Source organism: Myotis nattereri, assembly GCF_964212035.1.
Source record: "Myotis nattereri genome assembly, chromosome: 19".
In the NCBI taxonomy this organism is placed as follows: Eukaryota; Metazoa; Chordata; class Mammalia; order Chiroptera; family Vespertilionidae; genus Myotis; species Myotis nattereri.
In genome coordinates, this window is record NC_138095.1 from 28,055,138 (window position 1) to 28,075,374 (window position 20,237).

Genomic DNA, 20,237 nt, shown 5'->3' on the forward strand with positions numbered 1-20,237 from the left:
TCAGCGAGAACCATGCCTACGCCTCCATCCTGGCCGACACCCCACACTGAGGGTCACGGTGGTGGTGACGCATGACCGTGACTGAAAGGGTCACGTCCCCCGGGGCCGTTCCACCTGGGCCCGGTGACAGGGACCGTGTTGGTGACAGGGACCGTGTCAGTGACAGGGACCGTGTCGGTGGCAGGGACCGTGTCTCGGGGCCCCTATCTCGGAATCACAGACTCAATTTCCGGCCGCGGCGGGACTGCTGGGCTCCCGGTGGCTGCGCTGACGGAGGACGCAATATCCCCGCCGCTGACAGGCCGCGCAGATAAAGAGAACGGATGCCGGGCAGGGAGCCGCTGACGGACGGGCTGTCGGCTGACGGCAGATGGAAAGGGCCGGCTGTCAGCGGAGGGCCCGGTCCCCTCTCCCGTGGCCGGAGGAGACCGGAATTGGACTTTTCCGGATCAATAAAAATTACTCCTCGGCCCCGTCTACCCGGGAGACATTGAGTGAGCAGGTGAGCGGAGTGAGCGGGCGGGTGTTTGTCAGGCTGAGCGTCGGCCGTCAGAGCGGTTCCTCGTGGCCGGGAGATAGAGTGTCAGGGAGAAATACGACAGGGGCTGGTGATTACCTCTGCTCCCTGCTCCGCTCCCTGATCGGGCTCCCCACAATGTGAGATGAGTTTACCGGTCGGTGCTCTGCGCAGTGCTGGAGGCTGTGGGGGTGCGGCCGGGGCCTTGGGCAGCTCCTGGGGCGCCGTCCTGTGAACATCCACCGGGTTGGGGTCGGAGGTGCGTGGACGTGGCGGCCGTGACCTGCATCTCACAAGGGAGGAAGCTGGCAGCCCGCTCTCCTCCACGTGGTCTCGGCCTCCAGGAGGTGGCTGGGCTGTGTCCTTGGGTGACAGGAGTCGTGGGAGAGGCCCCTGGAGAACGGGGCTGGGAATCCCCACTTCCGCCATCTCCTGTTGGCCAAAGCAGATCGCGAGGCCGGCCTGGGCTCAAGGAGGGGCCCGTAGCCTTCCCGTCTGGAAGGGAGGGCTGTGAAGTCACACACAGAAGGTGTAGGGACGGGAGGAGAAGTGGGGCCATTCTGCAATTGCTGGACAAACCTACTACCTTATCCTGTATATCAGCTCTGTCTACCTACCTACCTTTCTATCTGCATATGTATCCTTCTATCCATCCATTCGTCCATCCATCCTTCCATCGATCATCTCATTTATTCGTCCATTCATCATCTATCCATCTGTCACCCATCTGTTCATCCATCCATCCATCCACCCATCCATCATTCATCATCTATTCATTCATTCATGAATCATTTATTCAGCCATCCATCTACCCATCCATCATCCTTCTATCCATCATCTATTCATACATCCATTGATCATTGATTCAACCATCCCTCCATCCATTGATCATTTCATTTATTCATCCATTCATCATCTATCCATCCATTATCCATCTGTTCATCCATCTATCCATCCATCATTCATCATCTAGTCATTCATCCATTAATCATTTATTCAACCATCCATCCCTCCAACCATTGATCAATTCATTTATGCATCCATTCATCACCCATCTATTCATCCATTTATCCACACATCTATCCATCCATCCATGTATCTACCCATCCTCCTACCATCCATTTATTCATCTATTCATTATCCACCTATCTATCTATCTATCTATCCATCCATCCATTCATTCATTCATTCATCATCCATCCATCCATCATCCATCCATTCATCCATCCTTCCATGGAAACTCAAGCTCCGAGAAGATAAACACTTGCCAAACATCACATGGCTGTTGATGAGATCAGCCCTGGATCCGCCTGTGGCCAAGCTTTATGTCCAAAACCACTGGCAGACCGCACTGTCTTCTTTACAATGTCTGTCTGCTTTAGCTCAAGTTAGTACGTCAAAGGGCCGCTGGTTCAATTCCTGCTCAGGGCAGGTGCCCGGGTTGTGGGCTCACCCCCCAATCTGGGGCATGCAGGAGGAAGTCAACTGGTGTGTTGCTTTCACATCGATGTTTCTCTGCCTCCCTCTCTCTAAAACTCAATAAAATAAAGGACTTTTGTAAAACATGTATTCAACTCACGCAATTTGCGAGCATACTCACCTCACCCTCGTCGGTAACTTGCCAGTGCTCTGTTAGCTCGGCCGCGTGAAGTCTCCACCGTGCGTGATGCTTAGCAGCGAAATCTCAGATTCCTGTGTTTCAGCCTGAAACACGTACATCGTTTGGGTCGCATGTAGAGTCCCTGTGGGCTGGTTCCAGAAGGATCATGACAACGCTACCCAAGAGGACTTCAGCACGTTCACCTCTCGTTTCTAAATCACTTACGGAGCCCAACCTGTTTAGCTCAGTGGCTGAGCATCGACCTATGAACCTGGGGGTCACGGTTTGATTCCCGGTCAAGGGCACAGGCCCGGGTTGCGGGTTCGATTCCTGGTGGGGGGTGTGCAGGAGGCAGCCGATCCATGATTCTCATCACTGATGTTTCTCTCTCTCTCCCTCTCCCTTTCTCTCTGAAATCAATAAAAACATTTCTTTAAAAAGTGACCATCGCGTATGGACCTGAGGACTCCTGAGGCGCCTGTGACCATCTTGTTTTTCTTTCCTTTTCCCTCTCTGCCCCCTGCAGTGATCGAGGGCCGCGGGGTCCCGGGCCCCATCCAGAGGTTCTCCTCGCCGCCGCCCTACCTGCCCGTGAGCTTCCGCGTCCTCCGAGCCGACACCTCCTTCCTCCTGCGGGAGGCCCGCCGGGACCCCTCGCTCAACGCCAGCCTGCAGGCCCGCGTGGAGTCCTTCTTCACCTACAGGGCCCGGCAGCCCCCGCGCGTCAACGCCAGCTGCGGGCCCTTCTCGGTGGAGAAGGCGGTGCCTCTGGACTCGACCTTGACCTTGACCTTGACCTCTCCGGGCCCCACCGAGAAGTCTAGCTTCGACTGGAAGCTGCGGGCCCACATCCTGCAGGACAAGATCTACCCGGGCCGGCCCGTCGCGCAGGTCCTGTTCCACGTGCTGGGCCGGGACTGGGCCGAGCCGGGCCCCACGGAGCCGCTGCCCTGCCTGCGGGTGTTCGCCTTCCGGGAGACGCGCGAGGTGCGGGCCGGCTGCCGGCTGCGGGGCGCGCTGGGGCTGTGCGTGGCTGAGCTGCGGCTGCCGCCCGCCTGGTTCAGCGTCCCCGCCGTGGTGGCCGGGAGGCGGTGGCCCGCGGGCCCGGCCGAGGGGAGCCCCGTGGAGCTGTACTACACCGTGCACCCCGGGGACCACGGGCACGGGGACTGCGCTGGCAGTGACCTCAGGAAGGGCAACGCCATCCGCCCCGGGAAGGATGGCCGGGAGGACGCCGCGTCCCCCCTGCAGAGGGTCGGGGCCGTGCGCCTCTACCGGGCCCAGGACCGTGGCAACCAGCTCAGCGAGCTGCGTCTGGGTGGCGGCGTGGCCATCTGGCTGCCCTCCAGGCCGGCCAAGCAAGGGGACGTGGTCACCGCCTACGTCACCGTGGCCAGCAACTCTACGGTCGACCTCTTCACCCTGAGGTAGGCGCCCGACGCCCGGAGGCTGCGGGGGCTGGGCCTGCGCGGGGCCGGGAAAGCCTGTCGGGTTAAGGTTTGTTCGAAGATAAAGACGATCAGGCCAGGGCTTCCCCATGACCTGAGGTTCAGGGTGCAGCTGGGCCTGGTATCTTTCAGAATAGACATCCGTCCCCAAGGAGGGACTCGCTGGGGCAGATCTCCCCAGATAGGAGGACGGCTGGTCACCTGACTGCCTGGGGGGACCGGGGGGGGGGGGCCTGGGGGAGTATGTTCCGGAGGGGGGTTGCCCGGCCCTGAGGGACCCTCCTGCTTCACCTGGAAGCCAGGTGGCTCTCCCGCCCTCCTTACCTGCGTGTTGGGGGCGGGGCAAGAGGCCCGACACGGGGTCCAAGGTCGGATGACGCAATCCATCCCTCTCTTTTGACCTGGAACTGCCATCGGACTCGGAGAGTGAGGGCAGCGGGATGTGTCTCTCGCTGTGAGTTCTCTGGTACCGAGGCCGACGCTGTTTGCCGGGTCCAAATGCTGCTGACGGCGCCGGCGGCTTCCGGCCCCGGTCACTTCCCGTTTCTCTCTTTGCTTCCTTTTCCTTTAACACACGCACGTGTCCAAAAACATCGCGTCTCACCCCGCGACCCTCTGGCCGCCCAGCGGGCTCCCTCCCTCCCTCCTGCCTCAGGGGGTCCCCTTGTTCTCCTCTGGATGGAGCCGTGGGCATGAATATTCATGACCCTGTCGAACAAGATTTTTATTGAAAACCAAAATGGAGCTGAAGTTTCCCGTTTGCGGCTCTTGGGCTGGAGCGTGAAAGAGCCATTGAGCCGTCCGGGAGGGAGGCGGCGGGCCTGGCCGTGGGCTTTGGCCGACAATGTCCATTTCGGGCGACTGAGGGTTTCCCCCTTTTGGCCAAAACCGCCCCCCAAAAACCTCATCTTTTAAAAAGTCTGATCTTTACACAATCCCGTTTTCCACCCGGGGCGTCAGAGGAGGACAGGACAATGCCGATGAATGAAACGAATGTGGTTGTTATTTTTCCTGGTCGCCCTGCGCGAGGATAAAACTAAAAAAAGAAGAAACAGGCTTGAGGGGAGCTCCCCGCGCCCCCGATTCCTGGAAAATCAGCCCTCTTCCTCCGTTTTAATTTGTGTCTCCGCCCCCCTCCCCCTGCGGGAAGGGGGGGGGCTGCGTGTTTCGGGGGCTCCATTAATCAGGCGTTTTCCTTCCCCGCTCGTCCCCGCGTTCGGGGCCACGCATCTGTCATCAGACCTATTGTTCTCTGGCAGGAAGTAAACGCAGCGCCCAAAACGGATTGCGATCCCCACCGACATGTGACGGCTCCTCACGCCGGGTTTGTGCCAACGATATTGATTTATGGGAGAGGAATCGTCCCCCCTCCTCCCCCCGAGAGTCTTTGTAATCCAGCGAGTTTATTCCTGGCGGGTGGGGCGGGTTTGAGGCTTGGAGCCAGAAGCCACTCATCATGTGTATGAGGCCTACTAAGTGTTACCCAGAGGGAAGGAGGTCCTCACAGAACTTACATCCTGTGGGCAGTCAGGCCGTTCTCAGGCGATAAAATATAGTGGCTTCAAAGTACGGTACCATTCCTCTTTCTTGAGTATCCCCTGACATGGCTGACATCCAGAAACGATTTGGAGAAGGGAGGGAAGACAGCAGGGGTGTGAGTGATTTTCACGGGGTTGGGGGGACGGAGGGGGCTTGAGGGGACGGTCCGGAGTGGGGTCTGCGCTTTGCTGGTAGCTTGTGGGTTGATGGCTTTAAATGGTTAAATAATCACAGACTTAGCTCTCATGGTCACCTTCCATTTCATCGAGAGATGAAAGTTTTCCACTCACAATAGTAACGTCACGTTTCGTGGGCTAGTCATTGTACAAGTAAAAAAGGAAAAAAAAAAGGCAGATTGTTGTAAAGGAAAATATTCAGCAAATGCAGGACATTTAGAATGTGGATTTGAGAACATTTATGGGGGGAATGTACACCCACAGGGCTGTTCCCGTGAGCAGAACGCATGCTTCCTGGTCCCCAAATAATCACCGAAGAAAGAGACGCAAGACCAGACCTCATGGGCCTTTCATCACGTAGTGTGGCCAAGGGCCTACCTTTTTGTTTGTTTGCGAGTTTGTTAATCCTCACCGAGGGTAAATTTTCCATTGATGTTTAGAGAGAGTGGAAGGGAGAGGGAGACAGAGAGAGAGAGAGAGAGAGAGAGAGAGAGAGAGAGAGAGAAAGAAACATCGATGGGTTGCCTCCCACTCTGCCCTCACCAGCTCTGGGGATCGAGCCCACAACCTGGGAATCGAACCGTGACCTCCTGGTTCGTAAGTTGATGCTCAACCACTGAGTCACCCTGGCTGGGCGGCACATTTTTTAACGATTTTTTAAAAACACCATAGAGGAATGCAGGACAGATGGAAATTACTATTATTTTGTTGTTGTTGTTGTTGTTAATCCTCACCCGAGGATTTTTTCCCCATTGATTTTTTTAGAGAGAGTAGAACGGAGGGAGGGAGGGGGAGAGAGAGAAACATCGATGTGAGAGAGACATCGGTGGGTGGCCTCCCGCACGCACCCCCACCTGCAGGGCAGGTCGGTGCCCCGGACGGGGACCCGAACCCGAGGCCCCTGGGTTGAACGCCCGGCTCCGTGAGGTGGGTCGCAGCCTGAAACTCGATCCCGGTTTCGGTCACAGGGACACCGGGCGGCAGGGAAGGCAGGGCGTCCTCTGTCCCTGCTGCCACTGAGCACACCCTTCCTGCCGGCCTGTGGGAGCAGTGGTTAGAGCGTCAGGCTGCGCACCTGTAGGGAGGTCGCAGGTTCGATCCCGCCCCGGTCGGGGCAGGCGCAGAAGGCAGCCAGCGGCCGTGAGGCTCTCACATCAGCGTTTCTCTCCCCCTCTCGCTCCCTTCCTCCTTCCAATCTCCCCAAAGGGGAAAAAAAATCAATGGAAAAGTAGCCTCGGGTGACAGTTAAAAAAAATTAGCCAGGGAGGCTGTGCCCGAGTATTGTGCGCACACAAGGCGCATCCGGATTCGAGGAGAAACCTCCTTAAGGACTGTTTACACCCCATCTCCGCCCCGTGTGTCTGGGTGGTTTCTCTCCTAATCACTTTGTTTGGGGAAATTTAAAAACAAAACAAAAAACCAAAACAAAACCCGCCCTGGGCGGGCGGCACCATGGGAGAGAGGCAGCTGCAGGAAATTCATATTCTTCACGTTTTAATGCCACATTGTCAGCCTCGGGGGAGCGGGCTGTGTGGGTCGCTGAGGACAGGGGCGGGGCTGGCGCCTAAATGACGGAATTCACGGCGCTTGTGCTGTGCCGAGGCAGCGAGCAGAGGCGGGTGGTCCGGAGACGGCGAGCCCGGGCAGTTACTCTGTGGGCCGGGACGCATGGGCTCAATCCACCCTGCCCACCCCCACGCCCCCCTGCCCCCGCCCAGGTGCAGGCGCTGCCTGAGGTCCTGGGAGGGGCCCAGGTGAGGCAGGGGTGGAGTGGGCGGGGCTTCTCAGAGGAGGCCAGGGAAGGCCTTGAGTAGGAAAGGGATCCAATTTGCATTTTTTAAAATTTTTATTGATTTCAGAGAGGAAGGGAGAGGGAGAGAGAGAGAAACATCAACGATGTGAGAGAATCATGGATCGGCTGCCTCCTGCAAGACCCCCCCTCCCCTCCGGGGATCAAGTCTGCAACCTGGCCATGTGCCTTTAACTGGAATCAAATCCAGACCCTCAGTCCACAGGCCAACGCTCTATCCACTGAGCCGCACCGGCCAGGGCTTTCTGGCCTCTGAATTCCGTCCGTTTATACAGCAGGGCTGGCATCTCGGAAAATACAGATTCGGCTCAACGCGGGCTTTCCCAACCGCTTTTTTATTGCACATGGAAATGCATTTTGCATTGTGACCTAGAGCATGTGCAAGTGTGAGTGTGAGTGTAGAAAACATATGTGTGACCCACATTCTCATGTAACATCTCTGTGTGCGCATGTGTGTGTGCATGTGTGTGCATGCGCTCGCGTGTGTATAGATACGCACACACCTGTATACTTGTGCTTGGGTCTGAAACAAAGGGTCGCAAAGCGATATTTCCCGCTGCCGGTGTGACGGCCGGCATGTCCCCGCCCGTCCGCCTCTGGTTTCGGGCGCAGTGGCCTGCGGCGTCTCTCTGGAAGGCGCCAATGGGGCATTTCTGTGCCCTGAGGAGCCGGGCTCAGTGGTGGGCAGGGCGCCAGGCTGGCTGCTGGCCACTCGTGTGGTTGTTCGGGGTGACCAGGCGGGAACGCCGTCCAGAGGCAGAGAAAGCGGGTGCTGACTCGCCGCCCCGGCCTAGCTGTGCGGGGCGACCTCACTCCGGTGACCTCGGGGGGGGGAAACGGGTTTGCGGCCTCCTGGGACCGGCCTCAGCCCCGCTGGTTTCTGGTGGGTTCTATAGGGGGTTCTGTGGCAGTTTCCGTGGCGGGCTCCGTGGCGGGCTCCGTGGCGGGCTCCGTGGCGGGCTCCGTGGAGTCTTCTTGTGGCTTGTTAATCCCCTGTGTCCCCGGGAGCGCCCGGCGGGTCTAGATGAGCTGACCCTCCGACAGTTGCTAATTTGGAAGGAAAAGGAGCAGAACAGGGGCAGGAAGAGCGGAGGGCAAGATGCAGTTACTAAGGCAGTGGCTTGTGTCAATCAAGCTCAGAGCCAATCAGCTCCGGATTTGAGCCCACGGCTGCCGTAAGCCCCGCCTGCTGAGCAGCCAGGGAGGGACCACAGACCCCGTTAGAGAGCAAATGATGCGTCCACAGGCTGATGGCCCTCCGTCAGGTGGGCAGACCTTAAAGGGCTAAGCCACAGCCCTGCCAGTGTTCTCAGTGGTTAGAGCGTCTGCCCTCGGACTGAAGGGTCATGGGTTCGATTCCGGCCGCGGGCAGGCACCTCCGCTGCAGGCTGGATCCCTGGCCCCCTCCCCCGTGGGGCCGCGAGCAGGAAGCCACCATCCCCCGGTGTTTCTCCCTCCCCTCCTCCCCTCCTCCCCTCCTCCCCTCCTCCCCTCCTCCCCTCCTCCCTTCCTCCCCTCCTCCCTTCCTCCCCTCCTCCCCTCCTCCCCTCCTCCCCTCCTCCCTTCCTCCCCTCCTCCCGTGCTCTCTAAAGAATCATCGGGAAAATCCCTCGGGTGAGGATGCACACACAAGCATAAATAAATGGCGTTTGGGGGTCCCGGGGCTCCCCTTACCCTCCGCCAGGCAGAGCCCTAACCACACGCATTTGACCGGGACACGCTGCCCGTTCCTCGCTGTGATTTGCAGCCACGTGTCACGGGACAGCGGCCGTGTGTCATGTTCATAGCCCGTCGCGCCTCAAGGTCAGACCCGAGATGGCGAGGCAACAAGATAGAACGGCCTGTCCCTCGACACAGACATTTCTCTTCCCACCGAGGAGGTGGGGACGGGCGCCCTGTGGGCTGGCGTCGTTAGGACGTGGGAGGACGGGGTGGTTCACGGAGACGTGGGCTCCAGGCGCTGTCCGTCCGTCCACCCAGCCACGCTGTCCACGCGACAACATCTCCGATTGGCGTCTGCAAACGCATCCTCGTTGTAACTTTCCCTGGCCTGCTTTCTTTCTTTCTTTCTTTCTTTCTTTCTTTCTTTCTTTCTTTCTTTCTTTTTCTTTCATTTTTTAAAATATACTTTTATTGATCTCAGAGAGGAAGGGAGAGGGAGAGAGAGAGAACATAAATGATGAGAGAGAATCACTGACCGGCTGCCTCCTGCACAACCCCGACTGGGGATGGAGCCCCCAACCCGGGCCTGTGCCCTGACCCAGAATCGATCCGTGACCTCCTGGTTCCTAGGTCGAGCCCTGAGCCCCGCCGGCTGGCTCTCTCCCGGGTTGTCAGGTGTCGCTGTGCGAGGATCCTGGCCCCTTTCGCTGGCACCGGGTGACATGTCTGACGGTGGCCGTCCTGTTTGTCCATTCCGGTCGTCGCGCTGCCGGGCCGGGCACCGTGCAGAGGAGGCGGATCTGGGGAAATCTCCTTTTCCTCCCGAACAGGAAACGTAATTAACAGAACACACAGGCCTGGCTGCCGAGGATGGAACTAAATTGGGTGGAAATTGACCCAACCTGTCCCTGCGCGCCTGGAGGCGAGAGCCGTCCCTGCCCACACACCAGGCGCCCCCCCCCCCCCCACACACACACACACACACCTACCCGAGGGAATTCCCTGATTCCCGCCTCAGGACGTCCTCCTTCCGGGAGAGCTGTTCCCCTGACAACGCCCCCCTCCTTTTTGCCACCTTTGTTTTTCTTGTGTGTTTTTAAAAATATATTTTATTGATTTCAGAGATGAAGGGAGAGGGAGAGAGAAACATTGATGATGGGAGAGAAGCATTGATCAGTTGCCTCCTATACACCACCTACTGGGGATCGAGCTGTAACCCAGGTCTGTGCCCTGGCCGGGAATCAAACCATAATCTCCTGGATCGTAGGTCGATGCTCAACCACTGAGCCACGCTGGCCGGGCTGCAGTAGTGTTTAAAAGAAAAGCCCTGGCCGGTGTGGCTCAGTGGATAGAGCGTCGGCCTACTGGCTGAAGGGTCCTGGGTTCGATCCTGGTCCAGGGCATGAACCTCGGTTGCAGGCTCCTTCCCAGCCCGGGCCCTGGTCGAGGTGCGTGTAGGAGGCAGCCCATCCGTGTGTGTCTCTCACACCGATGCTTCTCTCTGTCTCTCCCTCTCTCTTCCACTCTCTCTAAAAATCAATGGGAAAATGTCCTCGGGTGAGGATTTTTTTTAAAAGAAAAAACAATAATTCACAGTTTTGGGAGCCAGCGTCATGTGACAGGGAAACAAAGGTAGAGGGAGGGAGGGAGGGAGGGAGAGAGAGAGAGAGAGAGAGAGAGAGAGAGAGAGATCGCCCAGGTCCGATGAATGCTGGATTCATTTGAGATGTTTGCTTTCTCACTTCCCGCCCTTCCTTCCTGCGGTCGGTCTGTGTTGAGCTCCTGATACTTACAACCCGAGTGATTCCCGGCCGAGCAGGGAGCCCGCCCGGCCCCTCCGCCCCATTTCTCATCCGTCACTGCCGGCTGCACCGCGCTCGCTGGGCCGGGAGCGCGGCCGCACTGCAGAGGGAGGTGATAATGAGATTTAGGATCCAGGGAGAGAGAAGGGGTGACACCGGCTCCTCTGCACGGAGGTCGGTGCGGCCTGTTTCTCTCGGTGAGACCAGCCCGCCCCGCGGCTCCCCGCTCAGAGGATCGTCCAGGGGCGCGGTGTCTCCGGGGCCCCGTGAGCTTCATTCGCTGGATTGTCTCCCCCTTCCCTCCCCTGAGGAGTGAGGACGTTTGCCATGGATTTTTAGAGAGTGGGGGGGAGGGGAGGGGAGGGGAGGGGAGGGAGGGGAGGGAAGGGGAGGGAAGGGGAGGGGGAGAGAGAGACATCAATTGGTTGCCTCCCTCACTCACCCCGAAATGCTTACTTAGGCTCATGCCCTTGACCCCAAGTTGAACCCACGACCCTCTGTGTGCAGGCCAACGTTCTAACCCCTGAGCCACACTGGCCAGGGCCAGATTGTCTTTTAAAGAAGGCTCCGGGGCCCAGGCCGGTCTGGCTCAGTGGATAGAGAATCGGCCTGAGAGCCAAAGGGTCCCGGGTTCGATTCCGGCCGAGGGCACGCACCTCGGTGGCAGGCTCCCTTCCCGCCCGCCCCGCCCCCGTTCAGTGCCGAGGGGCACAGAGGTGCTGTCTGTCGGGCAGAGGGCACGCGTCCCCGGGGGGACGGAACCGGACCTAAGACTCAGGACTGAGCCATTGCTGCGGCACCAGGGAAATTAAAAATATACATCATTGTGTGTTAATTATGCAGCAATCAGGCAGCAATACCTTTTATAAAGGAATTATTGTAGCCGGCCGGCGTGGCTCCGTGGCTGAGCGTCGACCTATGAACCAGGAGGTCAGGGTTCGATTCCCCGTCAGGGCACAGGCCCGGGGTGCGGGCTCCATCCCCAGTGGGGGGCCTGCAGGAGGCAGCCGACCTGTGATTCTCCCTCATCATGGATGTTTCTCTCTCCCTCCCTCTCTCTTCCTCTCTGACATCAATACAAATATATATTTTTTTAAAGTGAAGAAACGGAAGAGAGATGGTGGCAGCGTGGCGGCCCCTGGGGAAGGCCAGGCACTAACCCTGGGCTCTCTCTTGCCGTCTCTCCCCAGGGCCAAGGTCAAGAAGGGGGTGAACGTCCTGAGCGCGCGGCCCAGCGAGCCCAGCCAGTGGGCGGTGCGGCAGGAGCTGGGGGCCGGCGGGAAGCACAGCACCAGCACCGTGGTCTGCCAGCGCCTGGGGCCCGGCGCCCTCAACAGGTAGGTGAGCGCCTGGCACTCAAGGTCACGAGCTCTGGACCCCCACCCCACCTTCACATCAGAGGCTGGACCCGCTGGCATGATGGTACCCGGAGGGCAGGGCGCGATGCTGCCTGTGTGTTGTGCGGGCTTTGGAGCAGAGATGCGTTAGCGAGGTCCTACTGTGCGCCAATGAGGCTCAGGCAAGTTAGCGAGGTCCTACTGTGCGTCACTGAGGCTCAGGAGTTAGCGAGGTCCTACTGTGCGTCACTGAGGCTCAGGCAAGTTAGCGAGGTCCTACTGTGCATCACTGAGGCTCAGGAGTTAGCGAGGTCCTACTGTGCGTCACTGAGGCTCAGGCGAGTTAGTGAGGTCCTACTGTGCGTCACTGAGGCTCAGGTGAGTCAGTGAGGTCCCACTGTGTGTCACCGAGGGGGAGAGGTAGGATAGGTGATCCATTCACACGGTTCCAACCTCAAAACCTCGAGACAATGACAAGCAGACTCTACCCCAGCCTCCCTCACCCAGCTCCCGCCCCGAGGCTATTGGGGTTCAAACTTCTACATAGACTTTCCGTCGATACTTGTTTTATGCATGTGCAACACACACACACACACACACACACACACACACACCACACACCACACACACCACACACACACACCACACACACACACATGCACACACCACACACACCACACACACACACGCACGTGCGCGCACACACGCACACACACCACGCACACACACCACACACACCACACACGCAAACACACACACACCACACACACATGCACACACACGCACCACACACACACCACACACGCACGCGTGCACACACATGCAAACACACACCACACACGCAAACACACACACCGCACACACCACACACACATGCACACACACCACACACGCGTGCGCGCACACACACCACACGCACACACAACACACACGCGCGCGCGCATTTCCTCCCTCACATCAACATTAAACAACATCACTTTCTTTTTCACTGAATAATATAACATGTAATTTTTCCGTGTCAGTGCATGAAACTCTTGATGTTCCTTGTTTAAAAATATATATTTATTTCAGAGAGGAAGAGAGAGGGAGAGAGAGAAACATCCATGATGAGAGATAATCACGGATCGGCTGCCTCCTGCACGCCCCCCACTGGGGATCGAGCCTGAAACCCAGGCAGGTGCCGTGACCGGGAATCGAACCCGCAACCTTTTGGTTCATGAGACGACGCTCAACCACTGAGCCTCACCGGCCTGGGCTTTCAGTTTTTTATTGATTTTTAGGGAGAGGACGGGACAGGGAGAGAGAAACACACATCGGTGCCTCTCGCACGGGCATTTTAAAGGACAGCCACACCCTCTCAAGTGGCAAAATACTCGAGGGTTTTGTTCAGTAGCAAACACAGCAGCACTGATTAGGAAATTAAAAAAAAAAAAAAGGCGTGTGGGGAAGAGGCGGCCTCTCAGCGGAGAGATGACTCTGAGACCCTCCAGTCCTGCAGCCTCACCCGCTGCCCTTCTCCAGGCCTCTCCGCCTCCCCGGGGCCTAATAGGGCTTCTCCCACCTCCATCCCATGAATCCCGTGCCCGCGGCGTGTCACTGGGCTAAACGGCGAGGCGTCCCATCCATCGCCCGGGGGGCAGCGCGGGGCTGGAGGGCAGAGCGAGTCACCTTAGCAGTGCTGGCCCTCTGGCCGGCCGCTCACACCCCCAGCGCTGTCCGGGAAATGGGCCACGGCCGGTCGCTGTCTGGGAACCACGGGGATCACAGGGCAGGTGTGCGTGGGTTTGGACCAAAGGGTCAGGATGCCCGTCCCCCGCCCTCCCCCTCCCCCCAGATCACCGGGTCAGCAAGCAAGAGGTTGGTTTCTGGTTGGCTTCCTGTTTGAGTCCTTGCAGCAGGTCCCAGTATGGCTGTCAGTCTCTTACGAACACATGTTATAGGCGCCCGAGAGCCCTTACATGGGGGGAACCAGGCAGTGCCCCCCTGCCTGCACGAAGGGCTATATACACGTTTCTAAGGGATGGGGCAGGCCCTGGCCAGGCCGCTCAGTACCTTAGAGCAGTGGCTGGCAAACCGCGGCTCGCGAGCCACATGCGGCTCTTTGGCCCTGTGACATGGCCCACGGAGTCTCAATCGCACTGTACGTGTGCGCCTGCACGTGGCATTTTGTGGAAGAGCCATACTCAAGGGGCCAGTTTGCCGACCGCTGCCTTAGAGCATCGGCCGGATGCACCAAGCTCGCGGGTCCGTCCCCAGTCAGGGCGCAAACAGGAGCCAGCCAGTGTCCCGGCCGGCGGGCTCAGGGGTTGAGCGTCCACCTATGATCAGGGCACATTCTCCGGTGGCGGGATCCCAGGGTGGGGCGTGCAGGAGGCAGCCCATCGGTGATTGCCTCTCATCATTCGTGTTCCTGTGTCTCTCTTGCCCTCTCCCTTCCTCTCTGAAATCCATGAAAGTGTATTAACAAGAAAAGACAAGAATCCATATCAGAGGAACAGAGCGCTCCCTAACCCAGGAGCGAGGCGCGGGCGGGGCGGGCGGGAGGGAAACCGCAGGAGCGGGTGGGTTTCCGTTCCGCCCTCGGCTCCTGTCAGCCCGGCGACACCGCGTGACAGCGGCGCTGGGAGCCGCGCCAGGAGGCAGCGGAGCCGACAGGTAACCGGGAGGAGCGGGCCGTCCGCGCGTCTGGTGGGGACGATAAGATTCCAGGCTGCGTGTCTCCTTCCCGGGGACACGGTGCGGCCGGCCCGGATGCGTTCCTCATTGTCTCCCGTGAAGCGAGCGTCGCCGACACGGCGCCTGAAATAGCACCTGATTGCCTGGGGCTCCTGCCAACAGCGTGAAAGACGAAAGGGGACGCGTGAGCCGAAAGCGGGGGCTGCGGCAGGTGCACGGAGCCCTCGCTGCCCCGGCCCGGCTCCCTCCTCTCCGAGTCACGGTCCGTCCCGTCCCCTCTCTCCCCTCACGCCTTGCTTCTGCCGGCACCGTGCGGGGGGAGGGAAGATGAAGGCTGGGCGCTGGCCAAGTTGGGGAAATACAGAAAAGCACCCAAACCGGATTGAGTCCAGCTGGGGTTCCGTCCGACTCACACAGCCTCTGCGCTCCAAAGGGGGGTGGGGGAGGGGGGGAAGAAAATGCAGACAGCCCCGGCCGGTGTGGCTCAGCGGATAGAGCGTCGGCCTGCGGACAGAAGGGTCCCGGTCCGATTCCGGTCCAGGGCACGGACCTCGGTTGCAGGCTCCTCCCCAGCCCCGGGCGCTGGTCGGGGTGCGTGCAGGAGGCAGCCCATGGATGTGTCTCTCTCGCATCGATGGTTCTCTCTGTGTCTCCGTCTCTCGTCCACTCTCCCTAAAAACCAGTGGGAGAACGTCCTCGGGGGAGGATTCAAAGAAAAGAAAACGCGAGGACAGAACACACTCTCACACTCACACCACGACGTCACGCTGAGCAAAGACGCAGGCCGTCTCGGACGTTTCGCCGGCCGCACCATCGGGGCCGCGCGCTCCAGCGTCTGGTAATTAGTGACACACGCGTGTGCGCGCCTCACGCATCTCGCCGTGACGTCGCGTCGGGAAGAACAGCTCCGATGGGGGTCTGGGGTTAGACTCCCTGCCGGAACCTGCCGGTTTCTCCTCGTTTTCCTGCCTTCGCGGAGGCTCTCGCCGACGGACAGGAACCAGAGGGCAGTGGCCGAACCAGACGCTTTGGGGTTTTTCCCCCTTGGACCCACATGAAGCTCAGAGGTATAACTCGGGGGGGCTGGTGAGTGGCTCCACGGGGCCGTCGGGGGCCCCGGCTCCTTCGCGCTTCGTGCTCTGCCATCTTTGGCCCGTGCTCGGTCCCTGCCTCCTGCTCACAAGATCGCGGCGATGGCTCGGGCATCTTACCTGAGTCCCAGGCCCCGAGCGAGCACGTCCCCAGCCGGGGACACAGTCGGGCCCAGACGGGTTACACCTGCCGGCGGCACCTGCCCACCGCTCGGCTCTCCGCGTGGGGCCTGCCCTCCGGACGCGGCTGGTGACCTGTTCAGAGTCCTGAGGCCCCACGGCGACATGTCACCTCTTAGTATCTTACGCTGACATCGCCATGATTTTTCCTTCTACGTAAATAAACTTATTTCAAGAGGAAACTTTGGGTTATTCCTAAACAGGAAAACCCAGTGCCCGGCCCATGTGGCTCAGTGGTTGAGCACCGACCTATGAACCAAGAGGACACAGGCCCGGGTGGCGGCTCCATCCCCAGTGAGGGGCGTGCAGGAGGCAGCCGGTCCATGACTCTCTCTCATCCCTGATGTTTCTCTCTCTCTCTCTCCCTCTCTCTGAAATCAATTTTAAAAATAAGAAGAAATTAAGAATTATACAACAAAACAAACAAACAAAAAACCCCGTGTCCGTAGCCACGGATGAGAGGGAAACATAAGAATGAACACGGCCACAGCGCTGGCCCGGCACGCTCCCGCCCGCGGAGCCGCCTGATCCTAAAAGGGCCCCCCTCCCTCAGTGCCCCCAGAGCTCGCGCCTGAATCCCAGTCTTTTGTGGGAACAGAAGGACGCGTTGGAGACGAGGATGTAGGTCATTCCTCGAAGCCAGGCAGCCGCCTGCCTGCTGCTCCCGCCGCAGAGGGAGGCGCTGACAGTCATCTGAGCCGCGTTCCCACGGAAAGGCCTGGCGAGCTGGGGGCGGGTCTGGCCCGGCGATCAAGGCCTCGCCGAAAGGTCCCTGGCAACGTGAATTCATGGCTTCTCCCTCGGCCAGCCCTCCCCCCGGCCCCTCAGGGCCCCTGGACCCCGCTCTTTCCGCGCTGCCCCCTGCAACCCCCTCTCCCCGCTAATCATTTCCCTCCCCTCCAAGCATCTCTGCCTTCCAGGCCTCCTTCTCTGCTTAGAGATGATCAGGTGCGAAGTCATTCCCAGCGAGATCCCTCCCTCCTGTTTTCTGGAGGGAAATTTTACGTTTCTTTTCATTCTTTTTTAATAATCAAGACAGCTATTTTTAAAAGCAAATTATATCCTAAAAAGCATTGCTCTGAAAGGGGATTTCTTTCTTGTGCCTGCACCCCGATGGGGCGGGGATAGAGCCTGCAGCCCAGGTATGTGCCCTCTAGTGCACGGGCCAAGGCTCTAACCACTGAGCTACACCGGCCAGGGCCACAACAGGGACTTTCAAATGCCCCAAACCTGTGGCCGCGCAGGTCCCCTGGGGAGAACGTAGCCCCGGCCTGCGCCGACCACGGACGTTCATCGCGGCGGCGGCTGTGAGAGACGGGCGTCAGCGGGTCGAGTGAGTCGGCGCGCCCACTGAGGGGAATGTTACGTAGCCGCTTAAAATGCACTGTGGCTGCCTCTGCTGGTCTGGAACGTCCTCCGAGAAACATTGCGAAGGAAAGCAGGAGAGAAGACACAGCCAGGCACCAGCCAGCAGCGCGCGGCCTGCTCACACTTGAGGTTGAAAATGGGAAGAACCCTGGCTGGTGTGGCTCAGTGGGTAGAGCGTCCCCCTCGGACTGAAGGGTCCCGGGTTCAATTCCGGTCAGGGCACAGGCCCGGGTGGTGGGCTCGATCCCCAGTGGGGGGCCTGCAGGAGGCAGCGGGTCCATGATTCTCTCTCATCATGGATGTTTCTCTCGCTCTCCCTCTCCCTTCCTCTCTGACATCAATGAAAACATCGTTTTTAAAAAATGGGAAGAGATTCTTCCCATCCAGTTTCCCGGTTGAGCCTTGAGGACACTCTGCTCAGTGCATGAGGCAGACACGACAGGACGCACGCCCTGATTCCACCCCCGGAGGGACCCTGAGCCGTCAAACCCACAGAGACCGGAGTAGCTGGAGGGCGGGCGCTGGGGGAGGGCGGGGTGTCTCGCGGGGACAGAGTTTAAAGGAGACAAGATGGAGCGAGTTCTGGAGGCGGTGGGGGGGGGGGTGGTCGCCTGGCTGTGAACACGCAGGACGCCGCGGAGCTGTGCCTTGGTGGCTGCGACGGCCACGTTTCTATCATGTGCGTTTGACCACAATTAAAAGTAAAATAAAGGCGAGTATTTGTCAATGGACAGCTCTGGGGTGGGAGGGGGTCTGAGAGGTGAAGAGTCCGGGCTGCAGGAGAAACTTTGTACTTCACTCCTGTGTGTGTGTGAGTGTGTGTGTGTTGAGTGTGTGCGTGTGAGTGTGTGTGTTGTGTGTGTGAGAGTGTGTGAGCGGGTGTGTGTGAGCATGCATGTGTGTGAATGTGTGCGTGAGTGTGTGTGTGAGTGTGAGTGTTGTGTGTGAGTGTGAGTGTGTGTGTGAGCGTGTGTGTGTGAGCGTGTGTGTGCGCGACAAAGTATCTTCTTAAGCGTCAAAAAATTGCCAACCATGAGAGCAGTCAAATCCAGGTGAGCAGCAGATGTTGTAAATGCTAATGCACGCTCGTGTGTCACTATAGCCCAGGGCCGTGGTCGGCAAACAGCGGCTCTGAGCCACGTGCGGCTCTTTGGCCCCTTGAGTGTGGCTCTTCCTAAGCCTTAGGAGTCCCCTAATTAAGTTAATAACAATGTACCTGCCTATATAGTTTAAGTTTAAAAAATTTGGCCCAAAAGAAATTTCAATCGTCGCACTGTTGGCATTTGGCTCTGCTGACGAATGGGTTTGCCGACCACTGGCCAGGGTTGCGGGCAGGCATGGCTGACGGGCGTGTGTAGGCATGTGCAGGCATGTGCAGGCGTGTGTAGGCGTGTGCTGCAGACCTATCAGCGGGATCTGGTTAGCAGCCTCCGACCTGCTTCCCAAGGCGGGTTCGGCGCCCTCGAGGCTCACGGCGCCGGTAGCTGCGGGAGAGCTGGGCCGGCTGGTGTGTTCCTCGGTTACATAAGCAAACAGGGCCGGCAACTGCCGCCGCGCCTGGCATGTCCCGCGATGATGTGCGAGACGGCTGCCCCCCCACCCCCCGCCCCCGCCTTTCTCTGTCTCTTCAGAGAAACAATCATGCCTCTGGCGGCAAGAAAATTGTGGCAACTATTAGGCAGGCGCTGGAGTGACCGAGGAAGGAGGATGAAAAGCCGATGGGAAGGCGCCTGAGCGTCAACAGAGAGACGACCCGCAGCCGCTTGCGTGCCAATGACCCTGTGTCCCCCGCCCCCTGTCCCCCCCTTGTCGCCGCCCCGAGGGCATCTCTGCAGCCATGTTCAGGTCACGTCCCAGGGGCCTGTCCACGGCACCAGGTCTTGGCAGCCCCGAGAGCGCCGGGCGCTGCTCCCCCTGTGGGTGCTGCTCCCCCTGTGGGCGCAGGGACAGGGGATGGGGGGCGGGTGTAAGGCCAGGGACCAGGCAACCCCGATCCCAGTCTCTGCTCTTCATTTCACCCACTTAGTGGACACTCAGGGACCCTTCAGGCTGGGAGGGGGCGGGGAATGGAGTCTGTAACCAAGGTACACGCCCTTGACTGGAATCGAACCCGGGACCCTTCCGTCCCCGGGCCGACGCTCTAACCACTGAGCCCACTGGCCGGGGCTGTCGGTCACTTGTGTCTGCGGCCACAAAGCCATGGGCAGTGGCTTTGGAACTGAAATCCCGCACGGACAATCGTGTGTGTGTGTGTGTGAGTGTGTGTATGTGTGTGCGCACGCGCATGTTTATGTGCATGTGTGTGCGCGCGCATGTGTGTGTATGTGCGTGTGTGTGTTGGGGGTGCAGTGATTGAGCCCCCAATCACTTTGGGCTTCTTAAGCCCCCCTCCCCCAACTCCATTTTCTTACGAGACGAGGTTCAGTCGCTAGGAGGTCTGATAAACCGGGTCTCCGTCCTCGGCCCCGTCTGTGGCATCTTGTCCGGCAGGTGCTGCCCAGAAGGTGTGTCGCTTCCCCCAGGTCCTCGTTCCCGGGCGGCCAGGGGGCGGAGGGCGGGCGGGAGAGGAGTCCCCCGGGCACCGTGGCCTCACCGTCCCCTTGTCCCCGCAGGAGCAGCGCCCTCACCGAGGTCGTGCAGCTGAGCTTCGAGATCGCCGGCTTCAGCAGCCTGTCGGGCTCGCAGCCCATCGCCTGGCAGCTGGAGTCCCCGCGCGCGGGCGCCTCGGGCAGCGCCGTGTCCGAGCTCTTCGTCAGCCAGCAGGACCTGGTCGGCATCGTGCCTCTGGCCACGGTAAGCCCCGCGCGCGTGGGTGCTTCCTGGGCCCTGCCCGTCGGCCGGGAGGCTGGCTGCGGCGCGTGCGGCTCGCGGATTCACAGCCCACGATCCATCGCACCCACCCAGCCGGGGCTCCGCGTCCCCGGTCCAGCCGTCCTGGGGCTGCGCTCGCCCTGCAGGGGCCTCCCCCGGGGCAGCGAGCAGGTGGAGACCAGGCGGCCCGCGGCGGCCAGGCACGAGGAGGCTGCCGTGC

General features: G+C 59.5%; 1 protein-coding gene across 1 annotated transcript in view; it reads left to right on the forward strand.

Moving 5' to 3' along the window:
- TMEM132C (transmembrane protein 132C) overlaps positions 1–20,237 on the forward strand; it is a gene marked incomplete at its 5' end in the record, with an annotated part of 72,270 nt that overhangs the window by 35,455 nt on the left and 16,578 nt on the right. Inside the window, 3 exons of the mRNA XM_081113543.1 lie at positions 2,644–3,544; positions 11,745–11,891; positions 19,819–19,999. Of these exons, the coding sequence (XP_080969669.1) occupies positions 2,644–3,544; positions 11,745–11,891; positions 19,819–19,999 (1,229 nt within the window). The remainder of the gene's footprint in view (positions 1–2,643; positions 3,545–11,744; positions 11,892–19,818; positions 20,000–20,237) is intronic.